Below are 23,974 nucleotides of genomic sequence, written 5' to 3' on the forward strand. Positions count from 1 at the left end.
GCAGAGCTCATTCTTCTCTGGCTCTGCATGCATATAATCCACATTTTTGTGTCCATATCTTGTGTCTATGCAATATCATACTTGGTTCACAAGTATCATATAATCAGCTCTTTACTTGTTCTCATTCTGCTCTCTGCATTTTGTGATTTTTTTTTTTTTTGCTTCAATTGTATAATGTGAATTACCTTAGTGTCTTGCTTGGGATCAAACTCAGAAAACCCAAGGTGAATACACTGCATAGTAGATAAAGACATTGGTTAATGTAGTGTGGTCTCTAAAGGTTCTCAAATCAATCCCATGAAAAATACTAAGGTGGCACGTAAAAAGCACCATCCGTCCGTGGCCGTCTGCCAGCTCCATCTGGCAGCTGTGCCAGTGGCACGTAAAAAGCACCCACTACACTCACGGAGTGGTTGGCGTTAAGAAGGGCATCCAGCCGTAGAAACACTGCCAGATAAGACTGGGCCTGATGCAGCCTTCTGGCTTCACAGACCCCAGTTGAACCGTCCAACCCATGCTAGCATGGAAAGCGGATGTTAAATGATGATAATGATGATGATGATGATAATTCACATAATTTAACTGAAGCAAAATATGTCACAAAATGCAGAGATCAGAATGAGAACCGTGTAAATGGCACCCGTGCACTGTAGTCATGCACTGTAGGATGAAAGGCAAAGTTGGTGCTTTTACATGCCACCAGCACAGGTGTCATTTACGTGAAATTAGCAATGACCAAGACAACAGGTGCCATTTACACTCCTGGAGTGGTTGGCATTAGGAAGGGCATCCAGCCATAGAAACCATGCCAAATCAGACTGGAACCTGGTGCAGCTCTCTGGTTTATCAGTTCAAGTCAAACCATTTAGCCCATGCTAGCATGGAGAGTGGACATTAAATGAGGATGATGATGATGATGATAGGGCCCTGTAGATCAAATAATGGGTTAGGTTTGAAATTCTGATACAACAGCTGAGCTTAACACAAGACACTGAAAAAGGCTGGAGTGTAGAACAGCTGAAACATAGTGAAAGTAAGAATCAAGATGAGGAGGACACCAGTCCAACTAATATAAAGAGCATACATAAAATGAACATATTGTGGAAATCTGTATATTTCTATTTTTAATTGGTCAACTAACGGTTCCTCATGAAGATAATTTTGACGCCGCTCGGGCTCAAAAATTGAACCGTTATGAAAATCTCCTTGAGGAATGTGAAGACGCAGGCTGAAAAGCGGAACATTTTCCTATCGAAGTCGGATGTAGAGGGTTTGTTGGACACAGCGTGAGACGACTGTTGTTATCGATAGGCTTAACTCATCGTAAAGTCAATACCACCATGACCGATATCCAATCTACAGTGGAGAAGGCTAGCCACTGGATTTGGTTAAAAAAAGACGATGAGCGATCGCTAGAAGTATATTGAGTTCTTCATAACCAGCTGATCTAGCAAGCGGGGCCTCATATCAGTGAGGGGGGCCGGTGCGCATTGATGCTGTCGAGAGGTAGGCCCCGAAACGGCGCGCATTCTCTCCTGATGACCCCATACACTTGCTAGCTTCCGGTATACGGAGCTTTTAACTGGTAGCACTTGCATGTGCAAGTTGTTTGCAGGACATCAAAAGAAATTGCTGATGGTCTAATGTGATGAGACATTCTAGATATTGTGTCTTTGCCAAAGGTTCAATGCAGTGATGATAGCAAGGTCCGGCTATTTGACTTTTAGGCCCATGCTCTAATGTGATAGCCATCTCAATACCATAAACATGTTGCTTTTCAAGTGTCCCTTAATATTGTGCTGCCTGATACAAGAGAAAACTTTCAAGTAAACTTCCTGTGATGAAACATGAATTATCTTAGAATTGCTAAGCAAAAGATGTCAAGTCTTACCTCACAATATTCTGGTAGTTTGTGATCAATAGGTAAAGTAAAGCCGTGCAAAGAAGCTGTACTATTCCCTCGATCAAACAAACATTCCACAACATCCATCAATACAATGGAACAGTCCAAAGCCATGCTGTGGTGGTTACTTGATGACTTTTGACTAGAGTCAAGGACTATAGAGCGACATATCAAGCTGAGGACAGAAGAAAAAAGGTAATTTTTATTCAAAAGCATTCACAAAGTTTATTTTTAAACACTTCCTTTTAAAACTATTCTAAATCATTTAATTATATTTATTTGAACATGATTTTATTGCTAGATAAACACTTTAGTACACTTTATTTACTGGTTTCAGTCATCGGAATGTGATGACTCTGCTGTGGTTCTATGTTGAATTTATTAGTAGTTTTATTTTCCAATCAAGCTAAAAGATTCATGTCAATAAAATATTTAACTCAATGAAGTTATCAGCTGTACGAATTTTATTGGTTTTTTTAATGGCCAATACCTACAAATGTAAGTAAGTACTGTGTGTGTCTGTGTCTGTGTGTGTGTGCTCGTGTGTAATGGAGGTGTATGACTCAGTGGTTGGGGTTTTCAGCTTACTATAAGGTCATGGGTTCGATTCCAGAACTGGGTAGCATGTTGTGTCCTTAAGCAAGACAATTCATTTCCTGTTACTCCAGTCTGATCAACTGAAAAGAGGGTGTACTGCAGCCCTTTCTTTCTCCAGTTGTCACATCCTAGATGTTCTATGGGGTAAAGAGTGAGGGGGCCAAGAAGGTGTTTACATCTGCCCATAACTATATGGGTACCTCAAACAGTTAGGGAAAGCGTGGTCCATTTTACCAAGTCATACTTACTTAAAAGTGGTTGGTGTGTGTGTGTGTGTGTGTGTGTGTGTGTGTGTGTGTGTGTGTGTTCCCACTTGTTTAAAAGAAAACAAGGATGTTGTTTATTAAAAAAGTCAAAAATTTTTCAAATGTGTTGTCCAAGGATGACCAGTCCAATAACTGAAAGCAGTAATAGTCACTTATCTAACACATCACATATTTTAAAAAATGTTTCATTATTTATGTTTTCACAGTTAAAGAAGAACAGCAATAAACACTGTTTTACCTCAAGTATACACTTAACATTTCAAGCATTATATGCAAAATAGCTCAATAACCCTTTAGCGTTCAGATTATTCTGTCAAATGTAATGCTTACTTATTTGCATTGTTTTGAATTTATCATTATTCATAGCTTCAAGATTTTGATGATGTCATCATCATCATTTAGTGTCCGCTTTCCATGCTAGCATGGGTTGGACGGTTCAACTGGGGTCTGGGAAGCCAGAAGGCTGCACCAGGCGCAGTCTGATCTGGCAATGTTTCTACAGCTGGATGCCCTTCCTAACGCCAACCACTCCGTGAGTGTAGTGGGTGCTTTTTATGTGCCACTGGCACAGCTGCCAGATGGGGCTTGCAAATGGCCACGGTCTGATGGTGCTTTTTACATGTCACCGGCACGGGGGCCAGGCGAGGCTGGCAACGGCCACAGTCTGATGATGCTTTTTACGTGCCACCGGCACGGGGGTCAGGCTAGGCTGGCAACAGCCACGATCAGATGGTGCTTTTTACGTGCCACCGGCACGGAGGCCCGTTGGGGCGGCGCTGGCAACAGCCATGTTCGGATGGTGGATTATGGTATCACTTGTCCTGCCAGGTCTTCTCACGCACAGCATACTTCCAAAGGTCTCGGTCTCTAGTCATTTCCTCGGTGAGACCTAAAGTTCGAAGGTCGTGCTTCACCACCTCATCCCAGGTTTTCCTGGGTCTACCTCTTCCACATGTTCCCTCAACCACTAAGGTGTGGCACTTTTTCACACAACTATCTTCATCCATTCTCGTCACATGACCATACCAGCACTAACGTCTCTCTTGCACACCACAATGATACTTCTTAGGTCCAACTTTTCTCTCAAGGTACTTACACTCTGTGGCTATTTATATTGAGAATGACATTGTACATAAGTATAAGAGGTTACATCTGGCCAGTTTGAACATAAAACAAATAGAATATTTGGACCAGATATGGCTGGTTTAAATGCTAAAGGGTTAATTAGAGCCTAATTATATTTATGCAAGAGGAACTGAAATTATATGAGGTAGACAGTGAATTGACATACCCCAGGTGATCATATGGACAAGCAATAGAGATTTTACTGCGGATATCTTTCATATTATTGTGAAATGTGTCTCCAAGAACTGTCCGAATTTTACTAAAGAAGTTAGTTGATAGACTTGTAAATTTATCAAATGGTTCGTTGGTGGCTCCAGGGCTAACAGCCGGATTTTCATGTAAAATTGTCATGGTTAACGAGCTCAGCTTGATACGGAATTTGGACAGTTCTACAGAAGGATCATCCAGAAGCTTTTGTGTTGGATCTGACAAAAACAAAAACAAAAAAATTCATAAAAAACTTTTCTGAATTTTCTGATACAGAAATTGTTAAAGTAAATCAACACAACTACAGGAAAACTTCTTATTAACAACAAGCCACTACATCTAAAATTTGTTGACTTGAAGAAAATCTTTGAAAGAGTACCTCACTCTGTAGTCTGGTGATTAAGAAAACTAGATGACTGGCTTATGAAAGCCATGAAACCCATGAGTGCCATGAACAAAGAGAACATTAGCAACAATGAGTTTGGTAAGGAATTTAGCAAGCAGGTAGGTGTCCATCAGAGATAGTTCTCAGCTCCTACCTGCTTATTATAGATCATTGGTCCATAATAGAGGGGAACAACAATAACAATGACCTAGATGTTAGAGCCGGATTTATCAAAGGTTTAGAGAATAAATTCCAAGCATGGAAGCCAAACCTGGAATCAAAATACCTCAAAGCAAACAAAGTAAGCAAAAAAATTTTAGTTAACAGGACTCCAGCCATCTGGGAAGTAAGCATACACAATATGCAGAAGAGGAATAGGTTGTGATTCCATATAGTGAACCCAATGAGGATAATGGAAAGATGTTGGAAAGAGTAAACTGGGAGAAATACTGGGTACATGAGACATAAGAAATGGTGTTGCGCAAGAGAGAAGACTTTGATGGTGTGAATGTAAGTGGTAAAAGTGGATTTCAGAATGTAGAACCGTTTGAAGGAAATGATAAAGAACTACAAATGATGAGAAATCATTCTAGAGAAGACTCTACCCATACAAATATGGAAAACCAGCATATGATGATGATGATGATGATGGTCATGGTGGTGATAGTGGTTTATAATCACCATTTAAAACACAAATATATTCAACATGATATTGCACATAGCATTAGGTATGAAACTTTTTCTTTATATTGTGTTGCAGGTGATGGCACAAAATACCTTTGATCATAGCCTTGATCAAGGAGACATTTGACTATTTTTTTTAGACATTGCCCGGGAGAGTTAACTGTTTTTCTGAGCAGTTTGATTAACAATATACAGGCCTCCTTACTAGCTTCTTCTTCATAATTAATTAATTATTAATTAATGTGTGTGTATGAATGGAAGCAGCAGCAGCAGCAGTAGTAGTAGTAGTAGTAGTAGGATCTGCTCCCGGGATTATGCAAAATATCTGGTTTTAGAATTAAAAAAATCAGCCTTCTCATGCTACCAACTGAATGTAAATCTATACACATGACTGTTAGAGAAATCAAAAATATAAATTAAAAAAAACTTACCCTTTATATTTTGACTGTAACCTGACCGAGGTCTTCCAGTGCTTGCATTAGAAACTGTAAAACAAAATATAATCCATAATTTAGAAGAATGTACAAGCCTGATGCTTCAGGGTAGTAATGAAATATGGGAACTGATTGTGAAGGATATCAGAACTGGAGAATAATGAGGCAAACATAATCCATTCAATGTACAATGTTCACCTTCATAGGAGGCAGAGTACTTGTGAGTTGACAGAGAAGTTGAGCATTAAAGGTGTTAGCTGTTGTATAATGTGAGATGACAGCAATGGTAGACATATGTGATGTGAGTGGAGGCGCAATGGCCCAGTGGTTAGGGCAGCGGACTCGCGGTCGTAGGATCGCGGTTTTGATTCCCAGACCGGGCATTGTGAGTGTTTATTGAGCGAAAACACCTAAAGCTCCACGAGGCTCCGGCAGGGGATGGTGGCGATCCCTGCTGTACTCTTTCGCCACAACTTTCTCTCACTCTTACTTCCTGTTTCTGTTATACCTGTATTTCAAAGGGGCCAGCCTTGTCACTCTCTGTGTCACGCTGAATATCCCCGAGAACTACGGTAAGGGTACACGTGTCTGTGGAGTGCTCAGCCACTTTCATGTTAATTTCACGAGCAGGCTGTTCCGTTGATCGGATCAACTGGAACCCTCATCGTCGTAACCGACGGAGTGCTTCCTATCCTATGTGATATGAATAAACGATGAGTGCTGTGTGATGTGAGTGTAAGGTAGCTGCAGCAGAGAAGAATACTAAGGAAGGCATGTTGTGACAAAGCAATGGGATGAAATCACAGGAAGCTGGGCTTCACACATGCAAAGACAAAAAACTGAAATGATTGGCACTATGATGTCATAGCAGATACATCCAGTTCATGTCTGATTGGGCAAAGAAAAACATTAACCTTTTAGCATTTAAACTGGCCATATCCAGCCCAAATATTTTGACTTCTTAATGTTCAAACCAACCAGATCTGGTCTCTCATATCTACCCTACAATGCCATTCTTAAAATAAACAATCAGATTATCGAAATCTTGGAGCTATGAGACAATGCACAATCAATTTAAATGGATGGAAGCTCCGTCGGTTACGACGACGAGGGTTCCGGTTGATCCGACCAACGGAACAGCCTGCTCGTGAAATTAACGTGTAAGTGGCTGAGCACTCCACAGACACGTGTACCCTTAACGTAGTTCTCGGGGATATTCAGCGTGACACAGAGAGTGACAAGGCCGGCCCTTTGAAATACAGGTACAACAGAAACAAGAAGTAAGAGAAAGTTGTGGTGAGTAAGAGAAAGTTGTGTAAAAAGTACAGCAGGGATCACCACCATCCCCTGCCAGAGCCTCGTGGAGCTTTAGGTGTTTTCGCTCAATAAACACTCACAACGCTGGGTCTGGGAATCGAAAAATCAATTTAAAACAATGTGTATAAATAGCCATTACATTTGATAGAATAATTTGAATGCTAAAGGATTAAAAGCTTAGATGATAATGGTGAAATTATAAATTGGTTGGTGAAATAAATCATAACTGTATTTGAATTACTTTGAGGTGAATATTATAATTAACAATAGATAAACCAGATAAGCAAAAGCAGAAATAACATACAAAGAAATTATATTTCTTTCATATATAATATAACTATAAATGTTTAGAATAAAATCTCAGAAAGAAGAAATATATAATATAAAACTTAAGCAATCCTTAGCAGAACAGTCCACAACTCTTCTACTCTACTGTAGGTATGTAGATGACATTAGTATCATAGTCAAGACCAAATCTAGTAACGGTAATGTAGAAACTGAGAGGAGCATAATGGAGAGCATCCAGAAAGTAGCTAACTTCATCCACCAAAGTATCAAGGTAACTATAGATTACCCCATTAGGTACCATGACAATAGACTCCCTGTCCTTGATACTGAACTTTGGTTAGAGACTGTGAACAGCAGAGTGCAGCTCCTCCACTCCTATTACATGAAACCCATAGCTTCAAAATATCTTGTTCACAAGAACTCAGCTTTGTCACACAACATGAAAATTAACATATGGATAGCAGACTTAGTTAGGATAATGAACGTGTCCCCACTATGCAAACCGTATGAAATGCAGAAACATATACAGAACTTCATGCACTGCATGCAAATTTCTGGATATGATCAAAAAGATAGGGTTCAAGTATACAAAGGTGCTAGAAAGAAGTTAGAGTACATTATATGTAATGGTACCAGTGGTACCTGCCCTAGATATAGAAACAAAGACTGGAATAGGGTACAAAGAACTTGTGACAAAGCAAACAGAGTGTACACGTGGTATAAAACCAACAAATATCAAGAAGTGATATTTGTAGAGGCCACAGCCCATGGAGAACTAGCCCTTAGATTTAGGAAAGCTCTGAAGGAGACCAAACTCAACATTAAGATTGTTGAAAAGCCAGGGAACTCCTGTCAGATCACAATTATGTAGGACGTACCCCTTTGAGAATACCATATGCACCAATGATAACTGCATGATGTGTAGGATTAGCCCTGGCATTAACCGTAGAACTAGAAATGTAGTTTATAGCACAAGATGCATAGAAGGTACTTGTAAAGACATGAACATGACATACACAGGGGAGACATCTAGGAGCATTGCGGAAAGACTAAATGAATATTTGTGACAATATGACGACAAAAAACTGTACTCCATACTCAACCAACATGCCGAGGACCAACATGGAGGCTACCTGGATCAACTTGATATCCGCATTTTATCCAAGCACCCAAAGGATCCAACACTCAGACAAATACAGGAGTATGTCCTCATGAATGAAACATCCCCAGTACTGAATAGGAAATATATGTAGAAGATATCATACCCCCATACCCACAGGTAGAGTAGAATAGTTAGGGGGCTGTTATGTAGATAGATGTATGTATGTGTGAGTGTGTGTATATGTATATGCACTTGTATGTAGGCATGTGGATATGAATGCAAACAGATAGACATACAGATGGATAAGTACATAGGTTATAAGAACAGACAAGTACACATACATACACATGTACAAATGAAGACTGAAACACATGACCATATACACACACACTTCATTTCACACAAGGACACATATGGAGACACACGTCCATACATATGGAGATACACAGGCATACATACAGACACAATACATACTTGCAAAAAAAAAAAACCATACACACACTCAGTCATGCACACATAAGGAGACAGAGGTACACACACACACACACACATACACACATGAGTATGCAGGCAGAATACATACATACAAACGTACATGCATACATATATATATAAATATGCATACACACACATACATGCATGCATACATACGTACATACATACATACATGTGTATGCACACACACACATGCACACAAACAAACAAAAAGAACACAGCTTCAATAACGGACAGAACCAACAACTATTGAAAAGGTTGCAAGACGCAACAAAAATTTTAGAAAAACAAAAAAGGAAATGAGTGGAAATTTTATCAGTGAGTGTGTTAAATTACAAGGTACTAAAAAAGAATGACTCTCCCCAGACACCAAAGAATATGCTTCAACACATTAATGCACATAAAGAATCTTGCAAACCAAATCCAAAAACAAAATATATTATAAACATTACTGCATATTTTAGTGATGTAAATTCTATAGGAATACTAAATGTAATTCAAGCTTCTTTCTACAAGTCATATATATATTGTATATATCAGTAGGATTCATAAGTTGTGATAAGAGAGGAGGAAATTATTTAAACAGAAGAGTCAAATTACTACAATCAAATTTAATCTGTATCCTTTGAGATTCAGTGAAATAAATACCAGGTCTAAACTCAATCAATACGTTTGACTGTTTCTTCTGTAAATTATATTGAGTTATCAGAGATCACTGTAAATTATGGAAAAAAAATTGTAATGGAATTTCATCCCTGAGTAATAATTATAAAAACTACCTGTATAATTTATCTATGAATAGGAAAATAGGAATAGGCTTAACCTGTGGATGTTGACTTTTCACTTGTATTACTGCTAAATGAAGACTCCATGTCAGAACCTATTGTGACACTTTTATTACTTGCTTTCAAGGAATAATACATTTCATCTCCAGAAACAAAGTCATCTGAAAAACATCAAATGTCATATAAATTGGCATCATGAAAATAACATGCAATAACAAACACGACATAACACTAAAACATACAAACTGTGTTCATGTATCATCATCATCAGCAGCAGCAGCATTTAACGTCTGTCTTTCATGTTGGCATAGGGTGGACAGTTTGACAGGAGCTGGCAAGCCAGAAAACTGCACCAGGCTTCACTGTCTATTTTGGCATAGTTTTTACAGCTGGATGCCCTTGCTAACACCAATGACCTTACAGAATGGACCAAGTGCTTTTTACATGGCACCAGCACTGGTAAGGTCTGTTTTGGTATGGATTTTAAAATCTGTGTTGAATGGAATCATGAAGCAGAATGAGGGGGAGTCCTATCAGGCAATAATCTAAGGTTATTCAATAATTATGAATTCAAACTCAGTATGACACAAAACTAAATTGCATTAAGTAATCATCTGACTGCTTACGTTAACACTAAGGGACAAAACGTTAGCTCTTCCACTAGGGACATAGAAGAACATTCCATTATATACAACTGCTGCAATATTTAATCATACCAACAAATATGGAAACTAAATATGATTACAATTATATAAAGTACAAGCTAAATTCTCCTCGTAGGCGCAGGCATTGCTGTGTGGTTAGGGAGCTTGCTTCCTAGCTACATGGTTTCGGGTTCAGTCCCACTGTGTGGCACTTTGGGTAGGTGTCTTCCGCTATAGCCCCGAGCCGACCGAAGCTTTGTGATTGAATTCAGCAGGCGGAAGTTACTACCGTGTGTGTATATGTGCGTGTAGGTGCTTGTGCCTCTCCGAAAGAGAGAGAGAGGGAAGCAAATCATAATAAACCCCAATGAAAACCTTTCAACGTATGAAAATGGATGGAGTATTAATAAGATGAAAGATGCCCACACTTCTACATTCCACCCAACATTATAAAATACAATATTTCAGGAGAACATGCAACACAAAACCAACATAGCATTGCTAGTATAAGGGAATTGCATATGAACTTCAAGTATTCTGCAAGCTATCTTCATGTTGTAGGGTTGCAAAAGTGGAGCTGATTGGGGATACACTCTCTCATGGAGATATTATAGTAAAAGAAATAGGAAATCTTCAAAAGATTTAATGTATGCCTAACAAAAGTATACATTGAAACCTCATTTCCTATCAGAAAATCATATGAAGGTAAATAAAATGTTTGTTACTTTCATTTTGTATAGAAATGTCACAAAGTTACTATAAATGAACAACACCTGATCTAGCACAAACTGCAATCTTTTAGGTCATTTTCATTGAGAGCGTCTTCTTCATTCACAAAGATTTTCATGGTGGGATATATATATAATAATAACAATTAAAATGTATTACTAAACAGCTGCTGATATCTGAAATTGTAATTAAAATAGATTTACCTGGCCCATGGGAGCTTATGAGTACTTCTTCAGGAGCATCTGACATATTGGTCAGATGAGGCATCAAACGGTTGGAGAGAAGATGGTTCTGGAGCTGGTGTTCCACACGTAGATAATCTGTTTGTTTCATTGGTTTATTTGTAGTAGCAGAAAGACGACTGGGACTATATTCTGATGAAGCTGGACATTAAAAAACCCAATTACAATTGAAGTTGAAAACTAAAAATTTTTCTTTAATGCTCTACAGTAGCTTCACAAAAACGTGTTTCTATTTCATTAATAAAACAATAGTTACAGTTTTCAAACGGAGTGCTGAACAGATATAAAAAGCAAAGATGAGTTATGATACTCTTTTAATATCTTTAATGCTTACTTTGCATGTCAACTCAAAAATCTGTTTCCAACCTGTAGTAGATACTATATTTATTCATATATTAATGAGCACGCTTTTTACAGATTTTCAATTCTAAAAATTATGAGAAGCAAATGAATTTTTTGTGACAATATTCAGGATGGCATAAATTATATCTATTGTCAATATGGATTGATGTGCAATGAAAAGTTTAAACCACTATAATATTGTTACAGTTTTTTTTTATGATAATGATAATACATTAAAGGTTCATTGTAGTTTATAAATGCGCCCATAGAATTAACATCAGTCAAGATTGTTTGCAGCATACTAACATATCAAAACAATTCAGAATAAAACTGAAACAGAAACAGCTAAATAATTAAACATACTTAGTTTCTGTTGATACGTTACTAACATACTGCAGTCCATATGTATATATATATGTATGTGTGCGTGTTTATATATATATATATATATATATATATATATATATAATAATAATAATAATAATCCTAGGATGGAATTTATAAATATTTAATGCATCATTACGCGTGTTTCCACAAATCACATGACTTTTAGGATCATAGTCCATATTCCTGGGATGATTACAGTGTAATCCATAGTATCTGTAGGAAACCAGTTGATCATCATCACTGATTCATTTCTTGAGGTGATATAACATTAGTGGATGAGCCACAGAGGAACGTCTTTCTCTTTTCACCAGTATGAAGGTCATCCTAGGATTACTGTTATTATTATTATATTCATCCTACATTATATTGGTACAACTTGATGCAACCCCCAAAAACTGGCTCACTAGTCAGCATCATTAGACTGTAGCATGGCCACAGTCTAATGAGTGAAATGAGTAAAAGATAGAACTTAAAATATATGCTTGATTGAAAAGAGAGTTGAAGGAGTGATTCAACACTATCAATTCTCACTAGAAACAGGATGTATACTCATACAACAGGATATACTCATAAAACAATTATTTTATTAAATTTCAACATTGTATAGAAAAATAACACACCTGATGATGTGAAACAAGACAGAATCTCTAAGAGCACATGAACTTGACGGGGACCCATTAAAATATCTAAAGATCCGACTTGAAGGTCAACTTCCAGCTGAAATCAAGAATATTCATATTAACAGAGATCAATATAAGTTTACTGAAGAAATAAAAATTAATCTAAATTATATATCTAATTTCCATAGGTATGCGCATACTAATCTCTCCTCTTTCCCACCCCATCATTATCATCATCACCATTTTCATCATCATCGCATGGGTTGGATGAGTCTTCTCCCATCCAAGTATCTTACCAATTGTCACAGTTACTTGCTCTTCCCTACTTGAAACTCAGCCTCAACTTTCATCTCTGACCATGTCTTCTTTGGTTTTCCAATGGTTTCTGATTACAAATATCTTGGGTCATACATATCATCATCTGGAAAAGACTTTCTAACTAGAAAGGGTATGGCCTGGTCAGCCTGTAATGACATGCATAAGATCTGGTCATCAAATCTAAGTAGAGACTTCAAACTTGAAATCTTCAAAGCCACAGTCAAACCAATTCTACTATATGGCTCAGAAACCTGGACGTTATCAAAGAAGCTTGAGAGGCGGTTGGATGGAACCTACACTCGCCTCCTTATGAGAGCTCAAAATCTCTTGTGGAAGTGCCATCCAACCAAAATGCAAATATATGGGAAACTATCACCTGTGTCATCTCTTGTGAAAGGTAGGAGAGTCCAGTTTGCTGGACAATGTTGTAGAGCTGAAAAAGAGGTAATTTCTACTCTTCTCCTCTGGAAGCCATCTACTCGCAATACCAGAGGGCACACACTCTCCTACCCTGATGTAATCTCCAGGGATACTGGCATCCAGCAACAGGACCTCCGTAATGCCATGATGGACCGTGAAGTCTGGCATAGCATGGTAAATTCCAATGTCTCGACCACGGTCGGTCGAACTTCCATTTTCAACTTTTTTTTACTCAACTGTCATTCCCTATATGCATCACATATCAATTACAATGCAGTCTAAAGCTGCAAATTGGCAGAATCGTTAGCACACCAGACAAATGCTTAGCAGTATTTTGTCCATTTTTACATCCTGAGTTCAAACCCATCGAGGCCAACTTTACCTTACCAGTTGAGCACTGAGGTCAATGTAATTGACTTGACCCCTCTTCCAAAACTGCTAACCTTTGAAACCAATAACAATGTGGTTTTCTCTCTTTCACACTACATTTGATTCCTCTTACATCCAGAAATGTGCTCTGGTATTTACATATGTTAACATTGCTCATTCAGCAGAATGTGTGTTAAATTTTACCTCCAGCTTTTGCAGGTTAATTCTGTTTACTTATTTTATATCCATTCTTCAACAGTGATGCACAGCAATGAAGTTAAAATTTTAAATTTCTCAGAATTTAGATATTACAAAGATTTCTAGGAACACAATTTTTGCAGTTATAATGTTCTTCTCCATATCAAATATTTGACTAATGTGGATGCGCAATGGCCCAGTGGTTAGGGCAGCGGACTCGCGGTCGTAGGATCACGGTTTCGATTCCCAGACCGGGCGTTGTGAGTGTTTATTGAGCGAAAACACCTAAAGCTCCACGAGGCTCCGGCAGGGGATGGTGGTGATCCCTGCTGTACTCTTTCACCACAACTTTCTCTCACTCTTACTTCCTGTTTCTGTTGTACCTGTATTTCAAAGGGCCGGCCTTGTCACTCTCTGTGTCACGCTGAATATCTCCGAGAACTACGTTAAGGGTACATGTGTCTGTGGAGTGCTCAGCCACTTACACGTTAATTCCATGAGCAGGCTGTTCCGTTGATCGGATCAACCGGAACCCTCATCGTCATAACCGACGGAGTGCTTCCACCCATTTGACTAATATTGTAAAACTGTGATCAATGAAATGATGAAAATAATGGAGCTGTGTGCAGGTTACTTTGGAAAGTTAGAGTAACCTGTAGACATAATACAAAAGAAATTAGGCAATGGAGATTACTATTAGAAAATAAAAACTAAGTACAACTGTATATTTTTTATCATTACAAATAGATTTACATTACAGCTCCAAAGAAGAGAATTCTGTATACCTTCGGTCCTGCAACAGCTTCATTTTGTTTCATTTTCATTTTAACTTCAGTAATTCCAGAGAGAGCAGCAACATGAACTGAAGGTATGCCACTGGATGTAATTGCATTCAAAGAGAGTGGCTGCTGAGTTAACACATCAGGACTGTTCAAAGAACTGGATTTGCATAGGGGAGGGGAATTGTGGGCAGATTCAAACAGCTGAAATATAAATTCAAATAAGTATCATGAAACACATACACACACTTTATTAGATACATGCATTTATGTCTTTATATGGTTGTATCTGGAGGCGCAGTGGCCCAGTGGTTAGGGCAGCGGACTCGCGGTCGTAGGATAGCAGTTTCGATTCCCAGACCGGGCGTTGTGAGTGTTTATTGAGCAAAAACACCTAAAGCTCCACGAGGCTCTGGCAGGGGATGGTGATCCCTGCTGTACTCTTTCACCACTCTTTCTTCTGTTGGCCTGCTCGCTTAGCCAGCGGGGTGGCGTCATTCGAAGACTAAAACAATGCGAACGCATTGTGACCAGCGATGTGTAACAACATCTGATGGTCTGGTCGGTCATGTGATCATGTGATATGGTTGTATCTAACCAACAGTGCTGCACTGTGGCTTTTCAATAGTTCCAGTAGTAAATAGATATCATAGGAAGCAACAAGTTACTGAAGTGACCAACAGTAGAAAAATAAAATTGATGAATGTTTCATAACGCTCTCAACAATGTACTGTAAACTGATAAGCTATTCTTTTACCACTAAGCTTGTGTAAAAGGGTTGATGTAGAACAATAATAATTGTTCAGAAGAAAATCCCATGTTGCATCTAATATAACTTCATAATAGAAATATAATTGTCCATATGCAAAGGTTTGAGCCATTTAGTTATGAAGATCGATAAGAATGAGCTTTTTGATTTTGACTTAATTCATAACTTCAAACTTGTTAATTGCTTCGTTATATTCAATAATCATTAATTGTGTTATGATACTTAAGGTGTGTGGCTAAGTGGTCAAGCAATTGTGGCGTGATTGCAGAAACGTTAGCGCGCCGGGCGAAATGCTTTCCAGTATTTCGTCTGCAGTTACGTTCTGAGTTCAAATTCCGCCGAGGTCGACTTTCCCTTTCATCCTTTCGGGGTCGATTAAATAAGTACCAGTTACGCACTGGGGTCGATGTAATCGACTTAATCCATTTGTCTGTCCTTGTTTGTCCCCTCTGTGTTTAGCCCCTTGTGGGTAGTAAAGAAATAGGTCAGGGCATTAGACTCACAATCGTGAGTTTGATACCTGGTGGCTCATTCTGTCCTTGAGCAAGACTTTTTATTTCACGTTGCTCCAATCCATTCAGCTGGCAAAAATGAGTTGTACCTGTATTTTAAAGGACCAGCCTTGTCACATTCTGTGTCACACTGAATCTCCCTGAGAACTACATTAACCCTTTAGTGTTTAAACCGGCCATATCCAGCCCAAATATTCTACATATTTTATATTCAAACTGGCCATATCTAGCCTCTTGCACCTGACCTACATTGACATTCTAAAAATAGACAATCACATCATTGAAACCCCAAAGCTATAAGATAATGCATGATTAATTCAAAACAATTTGAGTAAAAAAATATTACATTTAACAGAGTAATCTGAATACTAAAGGGTTAAGGGTATACGTGTCTGTAGAGTGCTCAACCACTTGTGCATTAATTCCTCAAGCAGGCTGTTCCATTGATTGAATCAAGTGGAACCTTTGTTGTTGTTGTTACCAACAGAGTCCCAGTGTTTTCATACTTATTACCTATATTGTAATACAATATCTACAACGGTAATTTGCTATTTCACCATTATGGTGCTTAGTGGATAGACACAATACATGAGAGAAAGAGAAACAAACAGAGACACAATCAGAGTGAAAGGATAAAAAGATAATTTAGGTTAAAGACGACGATTTTTTTTTGTAAAATACTATCTTCTATCTTTTATTTGTTTCAGTCATTATACTGCGGCCATGCTGGGGCACCACCTTGAGGAATTTTTAGTCAAATGAATCGACCCCAATACTCACTATTCTTTGTAAAGTCTGATATTTATGCTATTGGTTGGTGTATGTGTAACTTAGCAGTTACACAGACACACCAACACCAGTTGTCAGGCAGTGATGGAGGGCATGCACACACACACACACACACACCACGTGTTTGTATATATAGATACATATACAACAGGCTTTTTTTTTTGTTTCCATCAACCACTCACAAGACTTTGGTTGACTTGAAGCTGTAACAGAAGACATTTGCCAAAGGTGCCACACAGTGGGACTGAACTCCAAACCATGTGGTTGTGAAGCAAACTTCTTACCACACAGCCACACCTGTTTTATTAATTATATCTCTCTCTTTCCTCAGATTAAAGACGTCTTCTAAAACATTATTCTTGACCTCTCAATTTATGATATTCCGAAACTAAAAATACATTCTATTTCCCTGAGTTTCTTGGTCAGCATGAATGGAACAATGTCAACAGTTACAAATATACAAGAGGAAATGAAGTAAAACTAACTTGTGTTGAAGAGTCACTCGAGCTGCTATGTGATGTGTTGTATAAATCGTCTGGATGAACTACACATTCTTCTATATGAAATGTCACGCCAGACAACTTGAAATTTTTGCAAGCAATAGCTGAAGGCTCCCACTTTTTCCTGCCAGAAGAAGGATCAGTTGCAACACTTTCGTTCACTGCCATATCATCAAAAAAGTCCATTCTGTTAAGCAAAAGAAAATATAAACAAAGATAAGATAGATATATCATATATATATATATATATATAGAAATTCGGGGTGAGTACTTCATAATTATAAGCACCTGTGTATACCGTTTGGTGGTGTAGGTGGTGGAGTAAATTGATCAAAATAAAATAAAAACATGATGCGAAGGATTCAGCGGTACATATGTTTCGGGCCTTTATTAGACAGATTTATAACAATGCATAATGTATGTCTGTGGCCTTCTTCAGCCGCGCACAACAGCTTCCACAAGGACATGTGTTACATCAAAAATTCTTGGTTGGGGATGCGAATCCTCTCATTCGCGTACGACATAATGCGGCAGCAGCATAGAATTGAAGCGTCCATCTCCTTCTTCTCTCAATGTAGAATGAGGAAAACTGGATGTTGAGGTAATGTAAATAAATAAATACATATATAGACGTGAAGATGGAGGGGCGAGAATTCGGGACCAGGGATAACAAATGTATAAAAGGTGTAAGTATAGAAAATATAAAAATGTAGAGCATAAAGATATAAAGAGTTATAAGGAGATGTAAAGGGGGTATAAAGGATATAAAGAAATATAAAGAAATATAAGTAAATGTAAAGGCATAAGGTTATAAAGTGAAAATAGAAATAGAAATAAGAGTAAAAAAACATGATAAAAACATGATAAAAATGTAAAAGAATGTAAAGATAAGGGATGTATAGAGGTTACGGACCAAGCATGGTGGTCAGGAGATTGATAAAATTTAGTTGTAGAATTGTCAGTAAATCAACAGTTTCGTCTGGGGACCTAATGTGTTGTAAATCAGAGTTGATGAGCATTTAATCTGGTTTCTTGAATTAAATGGACTTCTAGTACATACATATCATCATGGATACATACACCCACATACACGCGTACATATACGCCTCCAAGCCTATAAGCATACACACGCACTCGCGTGTAAACATGTACATAAACACACACGCACCCACATGCACGCGCGTACACACACATACATACAACAGAATATCCGCATGCATACACGGACACTATATGCGTACACACTCACATGTACATACGCGCCCATCCCTACATACACACACGTATATGCCCACGCCTCTAGGTCTAGATATAAGATATTAAAGGATGTATATAAGAACGTATGTAAACAGTCACGTACTCATGTCTATACGTGCACGCACACACGGCTGTGTGTCCGTATGCGCGTGCACATATACACTCACATACACAGAGACACACGCGCATATGGGTATAGCTATAAGATATCGAAATATGCATGTACATATATGCGCGTGCATATGTATGTATGCGTATACATACGTACGCGGACGCTCGTATAGTCAAAAAGTGGATCTATAGGTAAGTAAATAAACATATATAGAGGTATAAAGCGATAAGTTAGGGTTAAGAATGTGGGTAAGGGTAAAAATTAGAAATAAAAAAATACAGTATAAAAAATAAGAAATACAATGTAATAGTTAGAAATGAAATATAAGAATTATAAAAATTATAAGAGTTAAGGTAAGGGATGAAAATAAAAATGAGAATAAATGGAAGTAGAATAAAAGTAAAACTAAAAATAAAAATAAATGGAAGTAGGATAAAAGTAAAAATAAAAGTAAAAATAAAAATAAAATAAAATAAGATAAAAATATAATTTGGTAAAATTTAACATGAGATGAAGGTGGTTGAAAGTTAGAGGTGTGTGTTAAACGTAGGGGCGGGTGGGGGGAACTGAAAATTGGAAGGGTGGGAAGTGGAGTTTGGCGGTGTGCGTTCAACATCCGAGTTAGAAATGTGAAAGGGTATAGATATAGGGAATTAAAGAGACTATATAGGGAGGATATGGGTGTAGGAGAAGAAATATTTAGGGAAAAGAAGTCATATATGGGAGACAAAATTTGTATATATAGGAGGAAAATGCAGGGAACCGTATATGCACATACACACACACACACACACACACACACGCACATGTATATATATATATATATGTACACACACGTACACGTATGTGCACATACACATACATACACACACACATACGCATATACACGCACATATAGGAAAACGGGAAGTGCTGGAGCCGATAGGTTGCACCGGGTGGGAGGAAATTGCATGGGGGAGTTGGTATAAGACCTAAGCTTTGTAGTATTTGAAAGTATTAATAAGTTTGTGTATACAGGATGGTTTGAACTCTGACCTTTTGTTAATAAGATTGTGTTTGTCTTTGAATTTCAAGATGTTCAGGAGTTCTACACAACATAGTTGGCATCCTGCTCTATTATTTAAATAAGGTGCAGCTGATCCGATGATGGACCATCTGAGTTTGAAGCCTATGCATTTGTCTTTTAATTCCCAAATTCTTTTAGAGAGGGAGGTGCTGTTAGCCTTATGTCTGTGTCTCAGCGAGGACCGGTGGTTGTAGTATCTGGATTTCCAGGAGGTTGAGCAACCAATATAGGTGAGTGTGTTAAACTGAGTACTCACCTCACATGAATATATTACATTTTTCGCCCTACATGCGCCCTGCAGCGGGCACTCTGATGCACATCTGCAGTTGCATTGCATTGCATTATTCGGTCGTGTGCTGCTAATCCCAGGCGGAGATGTTGCAATACGAGTGGGGGCGTTGGTATCCTCCTGGTTGTTGATGGGTGTAGTATTTCCTCTGTTGTGTTGGCGGGTGTTATTACTAACTGTTTGGGTAGTATGGCTACCAGTCTGGTTATGTTGTCTACTGTCTAGATGAGGGGGGTTCTGTTGGTCGCTATGGTTTGCTCTTGATCTAGCTGTTCTAATATTAATATAGTTATGTTTAGCTATGAGGCAGCTCATGTTGGGCAGGGTAGAGTAGGAAATCCTAATAGTTTTGTTGGAGAAGATACTTCTATACTTGTGGGTGGGTGGGAAGTTGTTGGAAATTATAGAGAATATTCTCTTACATAACTTACCCCTAACTGATAAGTTGTAAGGTATGTTGAACCATATATATTTGCGTAATCTACTATTATCCCTTCTATTTCTCCTAATAGGATCTATATTGCTTTCGTCGGGAGGGTTACTATTGTGTGCTATTCTATTAGTTCGTCTATTTCCTATACGTTGTTTGGAGTTTAAATTAGAATTATCGCTAGTGTGAGTTGAGTGCTGAGTTCGATTATAATTGGGAGTTTTATGGCCGACGGACGCTCCCGGGTGGTCTACATATGATATTCTCTGGTTATACCCGGCACTATAGAGAGCCTGGTTGTAGTGTTGTGCATGATTATTGAAAATTTCTCTATTAGAGGATAGTTTTGTCAGTCTGTCTGAGATGGCTTGGACCGTGGTGCTAATTATACAGGGTGGATGGTTGGAAGAGGTATGGATGTATTTGGTAGTCTCTTCGGGTTCCTATACGGGTGGTGAAGGTGCTTATTCAAATCTAACGTAACATCTAAGAAGTTTACTATTTTAGTATTGGTCATAAATTCTAGTTTAAGATTGAAGGATTTGAAAAAAAGCCTGATCTTTTTCCTAATTCTTTCTAGTTTACTCCTATTGTTGGTGGGGTATATGAAGAGAGCGTCGTCTCTGTATAGACCCCCCTGAAGATCCGGTACCTCAGAGAAAAGCTTCTTGAGCAGGTAGGCCCCGACCAGGTCAGTTACCTGAGCTGAATCGCTCGAGCCCATAGCCACATCGAAATTGTCGGGGGTATCGGATCTGGTCCAGAGTCTACCGTCGAATTCTATTATGGTTTTTCTAGCAAACTCAGATGGTCCATCATCGGATCAGCTGCACCTTATTTAAATAATAGAGCAGGATGCCAACTATGTTGTGTAGAACTCCTGAACATCTTGAAATTCAAAGACAAACACAATCTTATTAACAAAAGGTCAGAGTTCAAACCATCCTGTATACACAAACTTATTAATACTTTCAAATACTACAAAGCTTAGGTCTTATACCAACTCCCCCATGCAATTTCCTCCCACCCGGTGCAACCTATCGGCTCCAGCACTTCCCGTTTTCCTATATGTGCGTGTATATGCGTATGTGTGTGTGTATGTATGTGTATGTGCACATACGTGTACGTGTGTGTACATATATATATATATATATACATGTGCGTGTGTGTGTGTGTGTGTGTGTGTATGTGCATATACGGTTCCCTGCATTTTCCTCCTATATATACAAATTTTGTCTCCCATATATGACTTCTTTTCCCTAAATATTTCTTCTCCTACACCCATATCCTCCCTATATAGTCTCTTTAATTCCCTATATCTATACCCTTTCACATTTCTAACTTGGATGTTGAACGCACACCGCCAAACTCCACTTCCCACCCTTCCAATTTTCAGTTCCCCCCGCCCGCCCCTACGTTTAACACACACCTCTAACTTTCAACCACCTTCATCTCATGTTAAATTTTACCAAATTATATTTTTATCTTATTTTATTTTATTTTTATTTTTATTTTTATTTTTACTTTTATTCTACTTCCATTTATTCTCATTTTTATTTTCATCCCTTACCTTAACTCTTATAATTTTTATAATTCTTATATTTCATTTCTAACTATTACATTGTATTTCTTATTTTTTATACTGTATTTTTTATTTCTAATTTTTACCCTTACCCACATTCTTAACCCTAACTTATCGCTTTATACCTCTATATATGTTTATTTACTTACCTATAGATCCACTTTTTGACTATACGAGCGTCCGCGTGTATACGCATACATACATATGCACGCGCATATATGTACATGCATATTTCGATATCTTATAGCTATACCCATATGCGCGTGTGTCTCTGTGTATGTGAGTGTATATGTGCACGCGCATACGGACACACAGCCGTGTGTGCGTGCACGTATAGACATGAGTACGTGACTGTTTACATACGTTCTTATATACATCCTTTAATATCTTATATCTAGACCTAGAGGCGTGGGCATATACGTGTGTGTATGTAGGGATGGGCGCGTATGTACATGTGAGTGTGTACGCGTATAGTGTCCGTGTATGCATGCGGATATTCTGTTGTACGTATGTGTGTGTACGCGCGTGCATGTGGGTGCGTGTGTGTTTATGTACATGTTTACACGCGAGTGCGTGTGTATGCTTATAGGCTTGGAGGCGTATATGTACGCGTGTATGTGGGTGTATGTATCCATGATGATATGTATGTACTAGAAGTCCATTTAATTCAAGAAACCAGATTAAATGCTCATCAACTCTGATTTACAACACATTAGGTCCCCAGACGAAACTGTTGATTTACTGACAATTCTACAACTAAATTTTATCAATCTCCTGACCACCATGCTTGGTCCGTAACCTCTATACATCCCTTATCTTTACATTCTTTTACATTTTTATCATGTTTTTATCATGTTTTTTTACTCTTATTTCTATTTCTATTTTCACTTTATAACCTTATGCCTTTACATTTACTTATATTTCTTTATATTTCTTTATATCCTTTATACCCCCTTTACATCTCCTTATAACTCTTTATATCTTTATGCTCTACATTTTTATATTTTTCTATACTTACACCTTTTATACATTTGTTATCCCTGGTCCCGAATTCTCGCCCCTCCATCTTCACGTCTATATATGTATTATTTATTTACATTACCTCAACATCCAGTTTTCCTCATTCTACATTGAGAGAAGAAGGAGATGGACGCTTCAATTCTATGCTGCTGCCGCATTATGTCGTACGCGAATGAGAGGATTCGCATCCCCAACCAAGAAATTTTGATGTAACACATGTCCTTGTGGAAGCTGTTGTGCGCGGCTGAAGAAGGCCACAGACATACATTATGCATTGTTATAAATCTGTCTAATAAAGGCCCGAAACATATGTACCGCTGAATCCTTCGCATCATGTTTTTATTTTATTTTGATCAATTTTATATATATATAGTCCACTTATGCATACCTTTCCTTCTTGGGACACAAAACTCTACTTGTGAAGACCTGTTCTGGCAAGTTAAAAGCGAAATTGATCAACATCAATGGAAACTGTAGCTGTGATACCAGTGCTGGTGGCACATAAGAGAACCATCCGAACGTGGCCGTTGCCAGTGCCGCCCCGACTGGCCTCCGTGCTGGTTGCACATAAAAAGCACCATCTGATCGTGGCCATTGCCTGCCTCGCCTGGCCTACATGCAAGTGGCCACGATCGAAAAGCACCATCCGATTGTGGCCACTTGCCAGCTTCATCTGGCACCTGTGCCGGTGGCACATAAAAAGCACCCACTACACTCACGGAGTGGTTGGCGTTAGGAAGGGCATCTAGCCGTAGAAATATTGTCAGATCAGACTGGGCCTGGTGCAACCTTCTGGTTTCCCAGACCCCAGATGAACCGTCCAACCCATGCTAGCATGGAAAGCGGACGCTAAACGATGATGATGATAATGTATGCATGTTTCATAATGCTTCTTTGAATAATGTGTGTATGTGTATATATATATATATATATATAAATGCACACACACACACACATACACACACATACGATAGCATACTGAAAAGTTCCTGGCTTTTGAGAGTATTGTGAA

At 38.3% G+C, this 23,974-nt stretch overlaps 1 protein-coding gene across 2 annotated transcripts in view; it reads right to left on the reverse strand.

Moving 5' to 3' along the window:
• Positions 1-23,974, reverse strand: part of LOC115209875 (autophagy-related protein 2 homolog B) — a 197,429-nt gene that overhangs the window by 131,519 nt on the left and 41,936 nt on the right. For both annotated transcript variants that reach the window (XM_029778451.2, XM_036501567.1), the window contains exons 5-12: positions 17,192-17,393; positions 14,643-14,840; positions 12,553-12,649; positions 11,165-11,344; positions 9,627-9,749; positions 5,599-5,652; positions 4,058-4,316; positions 1,892-2,078 (exon numbers count right to left, since the gene is read on the reverse strand). In XM_029778451.2, coding sequence (XP_029634311.1) covers positions 1,892-2,078; positions 4,058-4,316; positions 5,599-5,652; positions 9,627-9,749; positions 11,165-11,344; positions 12,553-12,649; positions 14,643-14,840; positions 17,192-17,393 — 1,300 coding nt within the window. The remainder of the gene's footprint in view (positions 1-1,891; positions 2,079-4,057; positions 4,317-5,598; positions 5,653-9,626; positions 9,750-11,164; positions 11,345-12,552; positions 12,650-14,642; positions 14,841-17,191; positions 17,394-23,974) is intronic.

The sequence above is a fragment of the Octopus sinensis genome, linkage group LG3 (genome assembly GCF_006345805.1).
Source record: "Octopus sinensis linkage group LG3, ASM634580v1, whole genome shotgun sequence".
NCBI lineage: Eukaryota > Metazoa > Mollusca > Cephalopoda > Octopoda > Octopodidae > Octopus > Octopus sinensis.